The sequence below is a fragment of the Camellia sinensis genome, chromosome 10 (assembly GCF_055761805.1).
Source record: "Camellia sinensis isolate YWXY chromosome 10, ASM5576180v1, whole genome shotgun sequence".
NCBI lineage: Eukaryota > Viridiplantae > Streptophyta > Magnoliopsida > Ericales > Theaceae > Camellia > Camellia sinensis.
Genome location: NC_138970.1, coordinates 142,564,915 through 142,578,375, shown reverse-complemented (window position 1 = coordinate 142,578,375; position 13,461 = coordinate 142,564,915). Strand labels below are relative to the sequence as shown.

The 13,461-nt window shown below is 34.6% G+C and overlaps 1 protein-coding gene across 1 annotated transcript; it reads left to right on the top strand.

Annotated features, from left to right (window-relative positions):
• Positions 1-695: 695 nt before the first annotated feature.
• On the top strand, positions 696-13,037 carry LOC145800732 (putative late blight resistance protein homolog R1A-10). Its single transcript, XM_082890463.1, has 2 exons — positions 696-3,400; positions 13,027-13,037. The coding sequence occupies exons 1-2, from the start codon at positions 814-816 to the stop codon at positions 13,035-13,037; spliced, it is 2,598 nt and encodes an 865-aa protein (XP_082746589.1). The 5' UTR covers positions 696-813.
• The last annotated feature ends 424 nt before the right edge of the window (positions 13,038-13,461 follow it).

The following is a 13,461-nucleotide window of genomic DNA, read 5'->3' as shown; positions in this document are numbered from 1 at the left end:
AAATAAATAAAACATCAATAAAAAGTTAAATAAAATTATTTTATTTTTAAATTGCGACATTTAAATTTTATTGAATTATATTAAATATAATACATAATTAAATAGTAGAGGGTCAAAATGATCATTTCACCACCTAATTCCAACAGTAAATAATCCCCCCAAAATTATCCCACACCCCCCCTAGGATAGTATAATCCCTCATATGGGGAATAAGGAGCCCGGCCGGACTCTATGTCCGGCAGACTAAAAAAAAAACAAACATCGGATTGGATTTATTGTGCGGATTACAATCCGCACAGTAAATAATCCCCCCTCTTATCCCCCCAATCAAACACACCCTTAACAGATTGGGGAATTAATTCAAAAAAAAAAAAAAAAGGGAAAAATCTTAATAATAATTTCAAAATAAGAGAAATTAGTGTAACTATTGAAATTATAGGGAGATGCTTATAATTGTCAAAAACCTCAAGGAGGTAAGGGTAATTTATCCTTAAAAAAAAAAAAAAAATAGTAATGTCAACGGGCCTATTCTTCACTGTGAAAGATCAGTTTCTTCGTTTCAGCACCACCAACCCATTTCATGATTCTCTTCTCATCACCACCAGTTTTCCTGCAAAAATCCCACTTTGTTAGCGGCTTGTCTTCCCAGAGACAGAGACAGGGACAGAGAGAGGAGTGATGGTGGAGGAAACTGCTATAGATTCTATCTTGAAGCTGCTAATAAACAGTGAGGACAATTTGGTTGCAAATGAGAGGCATCAAATCCTATCTCTTTACAATGAGCTAAGATTCCTAAGAGCCATTCTCAAGGATATGGAGGAGAAGCACTTTGAGGACGATGAATCGGAAAACCTGGCGATGCAAATTAGTTGTGTGGCCTACGATACAGAAGAAATCATCCGCTCTTTTGTTACCAACGTTGCAAGGCAGAGGGACAGCAACAAAGGTAATAAAATTGGTTTCGTCTTTGATTTTCGTTTAAATCTCAGTGATATCATGGAACAGATTAATCCCATTGAGGTAAAAGTGATGCAATTTTATGACAAGATGTATAAGATCCAAGTCCTACACGACAGAAATACTTCTGATGGAGTCCCGTCAACGAGGAACAGAACCTCAATGATGAACAGAAACATGGTACAGGAAGAAATTATTGTGGGTTTTGACGAGGAGGCGATGAGTATAAAAGAACAACTTGCTGGATGGAAGACGGAGCTAGACATCATATCAATTGTTGGGATGCCTGGACTCGGTAAGACAACTTTAGCAAGAAAAGTGTACAATGATCCTTATATCGCACACCACTTCCATATTCGTGCATGGGCCAATGTTTCTCAAGTACCAAGAAAAAGAGAAATGTTATTGGACATTTTACACTGTGTTACTGTCCTTAACGATAAAGAGGAAATCCAGAGCAATGAAAGGTTAGGCGAAAAGTTGTACAAGAAATTAAAGGGCAAGAAATATCTCATCGTCCTTGATGATATATGGGATATTGGTGCTTGGGTTGATCTTAAAATGTATTTACCAAATGACAACAATGGAAGTAGAGTTATGTTTACTAGTCGGCTCAAAGAGGTGGCTATGCATGCCTCACCTAATAGCCATCCTCATTGTCTGCGTTTTCTAACTGAAGAAGAAGGTTGGGAGTTATTACAATGGAAGGTGTTTCAGAATGACAGTTGCCCTCCAAAACTGATTGAAATTGGGAAGCAAATAATGAAAAAGTGTGAAGGGCTTCCACTTGCGATTGTTGTAATAGCAGGGCTTCTTGCAAAGAACAAGAAGACACAAGAGTGGTGGGAACAAGTTGCCCAAAGTGTAAGCTCGTACATTGTTAGTGATCCAAACCAATACGTGGACACACTAGCATTAAGTTACGATCACTTGCCTCATCACTTGAAACCATGCTTTCTCTATTTAGGAGTATTTCCAGAAGACCAAGAAATACCGGTGCATAAGTTAATCTGGCTATGGATAGCTGAGGGGTTTATTCAAAAAGTTGGGCAGAGTAGTTTGGAGGAAGTAGCGGAGGATTACTTAATGGATCTAATTCAGAGAAGTCTGGTGATTGGTGCTCGAAAAAGGTTTGACGGTCGAATTAAATCATGCCGCATGCATGATCTTTTACGTGATTTATCCTTGAAGAAAGGAAGGGAAATTAATTTCTTAGAGAGGATTTACAATTATAAAGATGCTTATCCTCCTTCAAGTAATTACAGAACAAATAACAAATGTCGCCTCTGCATCCATTCTGACTTTTTAGAAAAATTCATTCAGATTTCCTTATCTTATTCCCCAGCAATTGTTCAGTCATTCTTCTGCTTGGGCAATGATTCAGAGGACAAGTTGCTTTGTGTGCGTAAATTTGCTTCTAGGAACAACCCATTTGATGATGTGTGCTCATTTATTTACCAGACCTTCAAACTTCTTAGAGTGTTGGACTTATGGAGCGGCAATGCTTACTTTACAAGCAAACTGGCTCAACTTGTTAATTTGAGGTATTTGGCAATTATGTTGAATGGTTACTGTGAATTACCACCCTCAATATCCAATCTCTCAAACCTAGAGACACTCATTATTTTTACTTATTCTGAGGTTATTCTGCCACATAATTTTTGGACGATTCCGAAGTTGAGGCATCTTAATACTAAAGGAGCAGCATATTCTCCGCCTTTTCTTTCTGAAAAAGCAGCAATGTATGACAGCTGTCCCTCTGTATTAGAAAACCTGCGAACAATCGCAAACTTAAAACCTTATGGACCTGTTCAGGATTTACTGGCAAGGACTCCTCATCTTACAAAGCTGGGATTTCGTGGACCTCTGATATCATATTCGGGGTGTTGGATGTTTCCTAATCTAGACTCTTTAAGACACCTTGAGACTTTAAAGCTACACAATATGTTCCGCATCCAGTCAACCAATCTCCAAGGGGTTAAGTTTCCTGCAAATCTTAAGAGGTTAACCTTGAGATATACAGGGATAGAGTGGAAGGAGATATCAATTCTTGGGATGTTGTTACCCAACCTTGAGCTTCTCAAATTAGAAAGTGATGCTTGCTGGGGACCGCAATGGGCAACAACTGATCAGGGGTTTCTTCGACTCAAATTCTTGAAACTGAAGAACCTCAAGGTTGAGCGATGGATCACCTGCTCTAGTCACTTTCCAGCCCTTCAACATTTATTGCTGGAATCGTGTGAAAATCTCGAGGAAATACCATCCAGTTTGGGGGATGTACTCACTCTAGAAATGATTGAGGTAGCCTTTTGTCATCCCTCTGCCAAGGAATCTGCCAAGAAAATTAAAGAAGAGCAAGAGAGCAATGGAAACAATGGGCTGAAAGTGCTGATTAGGAACACTTCAGTGACCTTTGGTCAGTATAATTATACAACTTCTAAAGGTATGTTCTTTGTCATATTTATGTTTTATTTATTTTCTCTTATCTATCATAATCCTTTCTCATTTTGGATTCAACCCTACATTAAATAAACGAGATCTATCTTATATATATGCCTGCTTTCTAGTGTTGTCTGTATGTTGTGATTCATGATACATATTTTGCGATTTGATATTTTTGGAAGTAAATCTATACATATCATCAACATGTAACTTATGTTAAAATTTCTTTAGCAATCGTGAAGCAAGTAATTGAACTTATTTTATGTGAATGAATATTGTTATAAATTTTCATTAACTTAATAATCATACTTTATCTTTTATTTTGGTCTACCTTTTTGACAAATTTCTACTCGTCTAGTATTAAGTATGTTGTGCTATTGATTTATGCCAACTTACATATGTTGAAGCTTAAAGTTTTCAAACTATTTGAGAACTCAAAAGTTGTAAATTAAAGGGATAATTATATTGGAACTTTGCTATAGGTTTTATATGTAGTATTGATATGTGCATATCTTTAATTCAAGGAACCTTATTTTTCTAATTGTAAGGATTATGCATTGTTAGTGTTTTGTTCTTACATGATATTTGTTTGTTTGTTTGTTTGTTTTCCGTAACTATATTTATTTTTGTGTAAATTACACTTTACCCTCCTTGAGTTTCGTGATTTTCTAACTTTAGCCCTTTAAAGTATTTTTCCCCCACTTTTACTCCTAACGTTTGTAGTTTTTCACAATTTACTCTCAAAACTAACTTCCATCCAATTTTGGACGAAAAATGCCATGTTAGTAGCCATGTGGCGCTACATGCAAAAATAGATAAATTATAGTTGGTCACCATGCCTTCCTTAGGGCTTAGTCCCAAGGAGGTCATGGCTTCAATTCATTTTAGGGGAGTTGTATTAAGAGAATGCAAACACTTAGGTGTTTTGCTAAGGGTGGAGAGATTTTCTCCCATAAGTGCTAATCTAACAACTAACATTTGCCGATAAAAAAAAAAAAAATAGTTTGCCTCCGTTGAGTTTCATAGTTTCCCACTTTGTCCCTTAAAATATATATATTTTTTTCACTTTAACCCTTAATGTTTGTAATTTTTTTCTAATTTACTCCCAAAACTAATTTTGGACATTTGTCGATTTTAAATCCAAACCCAAACCCAAATTCTAATCCAACTTTTTCTTCTCTTCAAATTCTCCATAGAACTTCCATTGTCTTCCCTCTGCCCCAACCTCTCTACCACCTTTCTAGCTCCATCACCCCCTTTTTCCCTTTCCTTCATTGTCTCACCCTATTCCACAACCATCGTTCGTTTACACTCAGACACCTCTCTGATTGGTTGAGTTTTAAGTATTCATTTTCTAAAAAATATTTAAAAATTAGTTTGGTGAAAAAAATGAAAAAATACTAATTATTTTCATATGATTTTTTCTTTTTAGCACAAATATTTTTTAAAATTTTAAAAATATATTTTTTGGTATTTAATTTTGTCAAACTTGTTTATGATTTAATATAAATAAAAAAAAGTTCTCAAAACTCAACTAAATTTTAATATTAATTATTTTTATACAACACAGTTACCAAAGTGGCCTTTTTCCATGCAAAATTGGATGGTACTTTGTTTTGGGATTAAATTAAGAAAAATTACAAACATTAAGGGTAAAGTAGGAAGAAAAAATACTTTATAGGCCAAAGTCGGAAAATTGTGAAACTTAAAGGGGGAAAATGTAATTTACCTATTTTTATGCCACATGTCTGTCCACATGGCACCACGTGACATTTTCCATTGAAAATTTGATGAAAGTTTGTTTTGGGAGAAAATTGAGAAATATTTCAAATGTTAGGAAAAGTGAGGGAAAAAAAATGCTATACCCTTAAACTTATAGGGTGGACAAAGTGTAATTTATTATTTATTTTTCTACCTACTTGTAAAGATGTTAAAAAATCTTATGATACATTATACAAGACAATATAATATACTATTGGGAAAAAAAGAATGAAAAAAAGAATGATTCGTATCAATAAACCAATCTGTATCTGGCCCATTCAAATAAATTACTCCACAAAATGTGAAAAATCTTAGTCCCGTGATATCGTGATTATTAATTTTAGAAATCCAAAGCAAGCATGATCAATAATTGAAGAGATAAAAGATAGCAAACACAATTAGAAGATTTTTATATGAAAAAATTACAGTTTGAATCCATCAACATGTGATAAAAAAATCAAGGGATTGGCCACAAGAACAATCCACTATAAAGAAAAGTAGCACTAGAGATTTCTTACAAATGCCAATCCAAGCTAACGAGTCTGTTTGAGACCTTCGATAGTAGCTCCACCTCTGACCTTGACTGGATATTTGCATCCATTACTGAATCCACAATAGCGGTGTTGAATCCACAACGAGAACAATTTAGAATCCACTAGAGCATACAACTCAAGAACTTGGAATCCACCAAGAAGAACACTCACAAAATGTTTGGATGATTTTACATCTTGATGATGATTTGAAAGATCAATACAAAATAATCCTCAAGTAAACATAGAGATAAATACATAACAGCCTAACTACAGCACTTTCTCAAAGAAGCCTCTCTTACTTCGGATTGGAAGAAGTTAAAGAAACACTTAGAACCAGCATTGTTTTTATAAACATCACCATTGCGGCGCGACCTACCCATTTGCGGCCAGGGTCTATTCTTCGCGTGCACAGAGACAGATGCTGAGAAGATACTGGGAGCATGTTTTGGTCGCAACCTTTATCGCGCCCTGTCTGCGGGCATGATGTTGGCTTCGTGGCAAGATGGTGAGCACAGGTCAGCTATTGCACAGCTGTTATTTGCAGACACGATTTTCCTCGAGATATTAAGCCCATGCCTTGCCTACCAAGGCCACGACAGTCAGCCCCCCTTTTGAGCTGTGAAGTCCAACCTTTGAATTATTTTGCATGCTTGTTCAATCTTTAATAAAAAGAAAATCTCCACCTGATTGACACACTCAATTTGTTTTCTACAAAATGAATATTTAATGGATGAAGATAACAATAGAGATAACAAATGGTGGAAAATATAATTAATCAAATCATTTTGAATCAATAATGATATGTTTTGTTAGAAAAGGAATTGCCAATATTTAATGCATCATTAATGCACTTTAGGATAAAAATCCTAACAGAATGGAAGGATTGTAGAAAACCCATAATATTTTGGCTACATAGAATACAGTTATGGTCCCTAAAATATGTATTCTAGGTCAATTTGGTCCTTCAAATTCCAATTTTGTCAATTATGTCCCTAAAGTTTTCAGTTCGAGTTAAATTGGTTCAATTTCAAATGGCTGTATAAATCAGCAGAATAATTATAAATTTCAACTATGTTTCCTAAAGTATAGATTTTGTGTCATTTTGGTTCCCTAAAGTATTAATTTTGTCAATTTTGTCCCTCAATATTGTAAAGTTATGTTTCATTTTTGTCTTCAACATTTCAGGACCAAATTGATAAAATTCAGAATTTTAGGGATCAAAGTGAAATGGAAGACATGCTTTGGGGACCATATGTGTATTTTATTATCATTACGTTAACTATTTAGATGATCCATTTGAAATTGGACTAAAGTCACTCAAATTGAAAATTTTAAGGACAAAATTGAAAAAAATTAAAACTTAGGACCAAAGTGACACAAAATGAAACGCATACTTTAAGGACCATAAATGTATGTAATGCTAGTTTGGCTTTTCAATAATCCTAAATCCTTTTTTTCCTTATTAAAATGTCAATTACAGTTCTTCTCCATCTTTCTTTTTCTCTATGTTTCTACTTCTTTTCCTCTCTAATATATGCTAAGAAGTGTGGACACAGACACGTAACATGACATGGATACGACATGAACACCTCGACAAGCCAATTTTCAAAAAATGTAGGACACGACATGCGGAGAACACGCATGAAATATATAATTTTATATATTTATTATAAGTCATATATATATATGAATATATTATTCTTCAAAGATAATAAAAAATATAATATGACACTAATTCCTATAAATTAATAATATGGTTTTTCTTTTATTGTTGTATCTTAAATTGTTTTGTTCAAACTTATAATTAGTTTCACTTGTGTCCAATAGATAGACATTTGTTTGAGCGATAGACACGTGTTCTCTAATTGTCCGAAAAGTGTCTGGGTTTTTAAAAAATATTAAAAAATAAGACACTTTTTGAGGAGTGTTAGACACGTGTCCAGAAGTGTCCAAAGAGTGTCAGTGTCCAATACGGACACGACACAACACAACACGAATACATCACCTTTTTAGAAGTGTCCATACTTAAAATATATGACTTGGCAATACAAGCAAAACCAATTCGCCTAGCTTGGCTACATCCAATGCCAATTGTTAAACAATGCCTTCTTCAATTTATAGTTGAATCTATAATTTATCTTTTGTTGAAGCTTTTTGTCTCCTTTATTTGTCCACAACTTTATGGTGAATATTTTCAAACAGAAATCGCCAAAAGTGAACCCAAGAAAGCTAGAAAAACATGAGAGAATAAGAATAAAGATGTAATTGCAATTTGAATTTCAATGTTTGGGTTCTATCTATATTCATTTTAAGCTAAGTATGTTTTGACAGAAGTTTAAAAACATACCCCCCAAAAAAAACCAAAAAAAAAAAAATGACAGAAATATGTGTTTTTAAGATGCTATCAAAGTGTACAGTAGGGTCATCATTTGACTGGTGACCTAGATCAGACCTATATGCTGGGTAGGCTAGGGAAGCCCGGATGGGCTTGGTTTGGGGCTGGGCCTAGGTGTTGAGCCCAAGTCTTGAATTGTTGGGCTTACCCGTAAACCACCCCCCAGGCATGAAGGCTTATCCTAAAAATTTTTGCTCCGGGCTGGACTAGTCCACTAGAAAATAACCTGCCGGGCGTAGCCCACTGATGGGCTTGGGCACTACGTTTGTGAGTTGAGCCGACCTAGCCAAGTGTACTCACACAATTTATAGTAGGGAAAGTGTTAGGTTATGATCCTCAAAACTAATCAAGAAGTTTCCTCCTATGATGGAAATACTGTTTTGAGTATATCAAGTAAGCACGGGGCTGGGAAAACTGTGGTCAAGCAAAGTTGATGTTTAAACAACTTACTGAATCTTTTCTTCTAGTGCATCTACTAAAATATAGTATTAGGAAAAATGAGTAGTATCCCCTTTATCAATTTTGTGTTGGCTATTTGTATTAAAAACAATACTTTTTTTTTTTTTTCCATATAATTTAGTAAATTTTGAAAATTGTTTCTACTTTTTGGAAACAAAAATTAAACACCAAATAAATTACAAATATAAAAATTACCAAATGGGACTTAAGAGTTTAACCTTAAGAAAAACCTGGAAGTAGTGGGAGGGGATTTTGATCCTTGGCTTGTTACCCAATCTTTGTTGGGAAGAGTTGATCCTAATAAGTATTGAATATTAATCACTCAACTGCAGATCCAACTATTTATATTTAATTGGGGGGCAGCTATCTCTGCATCTTGGTTGTAATTTTTTCTAATCATTGCAAAACCACAATGACTCCGGATGTATGCCTAGTTTTAGGATGAACCACCCTCAATCTTGTGTGATTTACAATTCTTATTTTGTTCCTTCCTATTTTCATGTCTCACCGATCCTAGTTAGGTATTCCGCATGGGAAACAAATAACCAAAGATCTTGATCAACAAAGTGGAAACACTCTAGACTAACCTGTGAGCTAGTGCATTGAAACATCTAATAATATCATGGCTTTTGTGTTGCTTCTAATTTTTTTGTCATGTTCTTTTTCTTTTCCTTTTTTTTAACACTATTTTTTTTAAAGAAAGATTTAACACAGGAAGATTAATGAGGAATGCAACTTCAAGGTGAGGATTATTTTTCTTAAGTCAAATTTCATTGTTTTGGAAGTACTTGAATTGATTTACATAACATTATATCCTTTGGCAGAAAAAGTAAAACCACTTCGATAATGTTTCAGGATGAAGATTGTCATGCTTTGGCTTCTCTCCTTTGTTCTGAATGAAACAAAAATGGTGCTTTGAAAGGAGCTATCAAAGAGACCAATACACAAAAGTGGGATTATAGATTGAGGTTTGATTGTGCTTGGCTACATTATTGTGCTAGAAATTGTTAGTTTAAGTATGCTTGTATCTAATATAACTATTTGTGAGTGATTTTCTATTATTCAACTGTTTGTGAGGAAATTGTTGGAGTATTATTCCATGACTTGTTTACAGTAAAGATATCAATAGTTGTAGATGGAGGTTCTGACTTCAAATTTACTTGGTTTAAGCCGATTGAGGTGTTTGGTACACCAGCCACTTCAATTGGGACAGAGTCTTTTGAGTTAACAATTGCCTTGTTTGGTGCAGTTTATAGGGTTGCCAGTAGCTTCTTTTTTTCTTTTTCTTTTTTAATATTTGGGAAGTCTGTACCAAAGCATTTGGTGAGGCTTCTGTTTATAGCGGATAAGATAGAAATTACTTGAATAAGGTTATTTAAAAAAAAAAATTGATTATGTGAAAGTTGTGGGAGAGGTCCTTTAACTACTTTTTGATTATTAATTTTCAGCTTCAGAAAAACTACACCAAATAGGTCCAATATATCTTCAATTTTCCATGTAGGCTGCGTATATCACTTATTCACCGTGCATTAATAGTTTGAGTAGTGATACATAAAGAGAAAATTTGTATAAAATATTTATACAAAATGATAGGGTACATTGTGATCCCTTCATTTAGGAATATTATGATCATAATGTACAAATGAGTAATTATATACAAACAGAAAAATTCCAGTTGGTGGGAGAAGACATCAGTCCTTAGGATGTTATTACCCAACCTTGAGTTTCTCAAATTAAAAAGTAATGCTAGTTGGGAACCTCAATGGGCCAACAACTGATGGGGGTTTTTGTTGATTCAAATTCTTTAAAATGAAGTTCCTCGATGTTAAGCGTTGGATGTACAGACATAAAAACTAGTTATAGCTGTTAGTAACATCCGCTGCCACCACCATGATTTCCATAAGATCAAGGAATCCTGGTGCAAAAGTTAATCTGGTTATGGGTAACTGAGGAGGGATTTATACAAAAAATTGGGCAAAGAGCGTATACATGGGTGTCGATTCCCGCGGACAAAATTTTCGTCAATGGCAAGTCAATGTATTTGTATGATAATTATATTGGTTGGAGACCTGTGGGGTGTATCTTCTGTTTCGAATTCAAGCAATTCACCTCCAAGATATAACAAATTATAAATGACTAATAGAAAATGAGAGAAAATAAAGGAATTTGAAATATGCAATTCGTATTTCATGACCCTTTATTTATAGATAATCAAAGCAGCATGAATTCCTCCTATTATTTTGAATTTTAAAATGAAAAATCACCAAGGCGAATCGTGTCTTGTAAATTTAATTTATTTATTTTTTTAAATCGTTGTGTCGTATGTTCATGTCTATGGTACTTAGCTTGGTGTAACAACTTGTACTACCATTAGGAGTGTATGTTTTCTACATAATCCAGAATTTAGGTTAAAACCCTGATATGGCAGTTTAAATGTATTTCTTCCCAGATTTGTCCGCAATTTCATTATGTTTTATCAATACCAATGTACAAAATTTGAAATGATCAAACCCTAGTTCATCTCTACCTAATTTGCTCTGTAAATTTGCAGAGCTACAACAATTGAGTACATTAAGAATGTTACTAAGTTGGGAGATACTCTGAGTTATTAGCAGAGGTTCTTCACCTCAAACGCGACTACGTAACAGCCATCGAATGTGGGCGCACCTTGATGTGCCACTACTGTCCAGCATGCCCCAGAGCCAGTGCTGACTTTGGGAACTAGAAAGCACTCTGATCCTGCATTCCTAACATACAAGACCCGCTTTGGAGGCCTCCAAGTCATGCATCAAAATCAATGCGTTGATGTTAAATCAATTCATGGAGGTTTGGTCATTAATATTGGTAATCTTCTCCAGGTTTGTTCGTTCCAAGTCATATTATTTGTTATCTGTCACCATTCCACAGAAATGCTATGTATCTAGAAAAATACTCGGGAAAAAAAAAAATTTTAATTTATGGTGGTGTGTGCTGTGTAAGCACATAGCTTCCTGTTATTAGGTGGGCACATAGTTAACGTGATGTTTTAAGATAATTACTCCAATCAAAGAGTGTTTTGAGTATTTTTTTCTAGTTACGTAGCATTGTAGCATTTTAAAACTTTCCACTATTTTTATTTATTTATTTATTCAGATAATATCAAATGGGCAAGACTAAAAAAGACAAAATTAGGTATGAGTATATCGTGAATGGGTAAGAATAGTACTAACAGAAGAAAAGTTGAGAGAGAATAGATTGAGAGGCTTTGGTCATATACAACGGAAACCAACAAAGGTAATAGTGAAGAGATGAGATACACTGACGGTAGATAGAAGTATTGGCAGAAGAGGTAGACCTAAATTGACGTGGACAAGTGTAGTAAATAGAGATATAAATCTCCTTAACCTGACTAATCAAATGGCCTTTGATAGAGTCGAGTAGAGAAGAATGATTCATATAGCCGACCTCATTTGGTGGGACTTAGGGCTCGGTTTGGTTTGGTTTGGTTTGGTTTTAGATAATATCAAATGACAAGTTTAGAAATGTGGGTCATAGAGTGCTCGCCAATGATGTTGGATCAAGAATTTATGTGGAGTCCTTTTTCAATGGTGTTTTTGTAACTCCAAAGCTCTATGGCCCAATCAAAGAATTGATAACAGAAGAAAATACTCCTCTGCAAGTGAATATATTGTTCACCCAAAAAAAAAATATATATATATTTGCAAGTTTATGTCTAGGGTCCCTTGACGAGTCTGGGCTCGACCATTTCAAGCTATGAAGCTATTAAGAACCATAGAATTGATAACAGAAGAAAATCAGTGTCTTTCCAACCGTTTCCTTCAATTTGTAACTTGGGAAAATTATAATACAGTGGGACAAAGAAAAAAAACATGGAGCTGAAAGTCATTCTGTGATGAGGTGAGTGAAAAGCTGTAGGGATGGAAGTCTGACTTGTACTCTTTCCCCTTGTAATTTCCTGAATTATAGATGTCATCATCCATCATTATCTTTTTCTTTTTTTTGTACTTGAGGGCATATTATGAGTAATTAGTACGAAAAATGAGTTCACCATGTAGAACCTTGGATCCATTTTATATGAGGTGGACGATTATGAGTGGTTATCACAAAAAAGATGATGTGATAGTCCAGGACAGTGGAATAATTTCTCAAAAGATGGGTTGTTTAAGCATCAATGATTCACAGACTTCCATCAAACTACTTTACATGGTTACACCTTAAAATTGAACCATTGCCTTTGGCTTTCTACGGCATTTGAAGTTATAAGTTACTAATATTGGAATAGATAAATTGAAGTTAAGAACAAGTTGCAGGTATACATAAGGACATATATAAGAAAGTTCCAAGATTGTTTTGAATTCTTATTATTATGAATTATAATGATTGTTCTTCTGTTACATTGTATTGAATCAGTGAAATTCCAACTTCCTTAGGGAAGAGAAAACAATTTATAAATACTACTTTTGTTTCTTCCTTTTATAGGCAACTTCTAAAGTCTCCACATTTGATGACAGGGACTCTTGATGGAAGATGTTATGTATGTACTCCTCGTACCCACCAGGACCATCCTCAGTTTCTGTCAGACGTCTCTTCTTGACTTTTCATGGCTGCTTAGCGCACATGGAATCAATATCACCTGTCTATCTTCTTTCAATTTTGGTGTAGATGTTCTAAAATAATCAACTGCCCTCTCAAAAACTCTTTGAGCAGGTTGAATGCATTGCATCTGTTTGCAATTAGATTCATGAACACCATTCTTCAATAAATCAGCGGATGTCTTCCACATCACGTAACTTATCCACGCCTTCACATGCTTCATTTGCTCCAAAAGCTTCTCAAAAAGATCTCTAGCTCTTTCACGATTATTGTTTGATTTGAAATCGATGTATGTGTTCCAAAGGTTCTCTGGCTTATCCA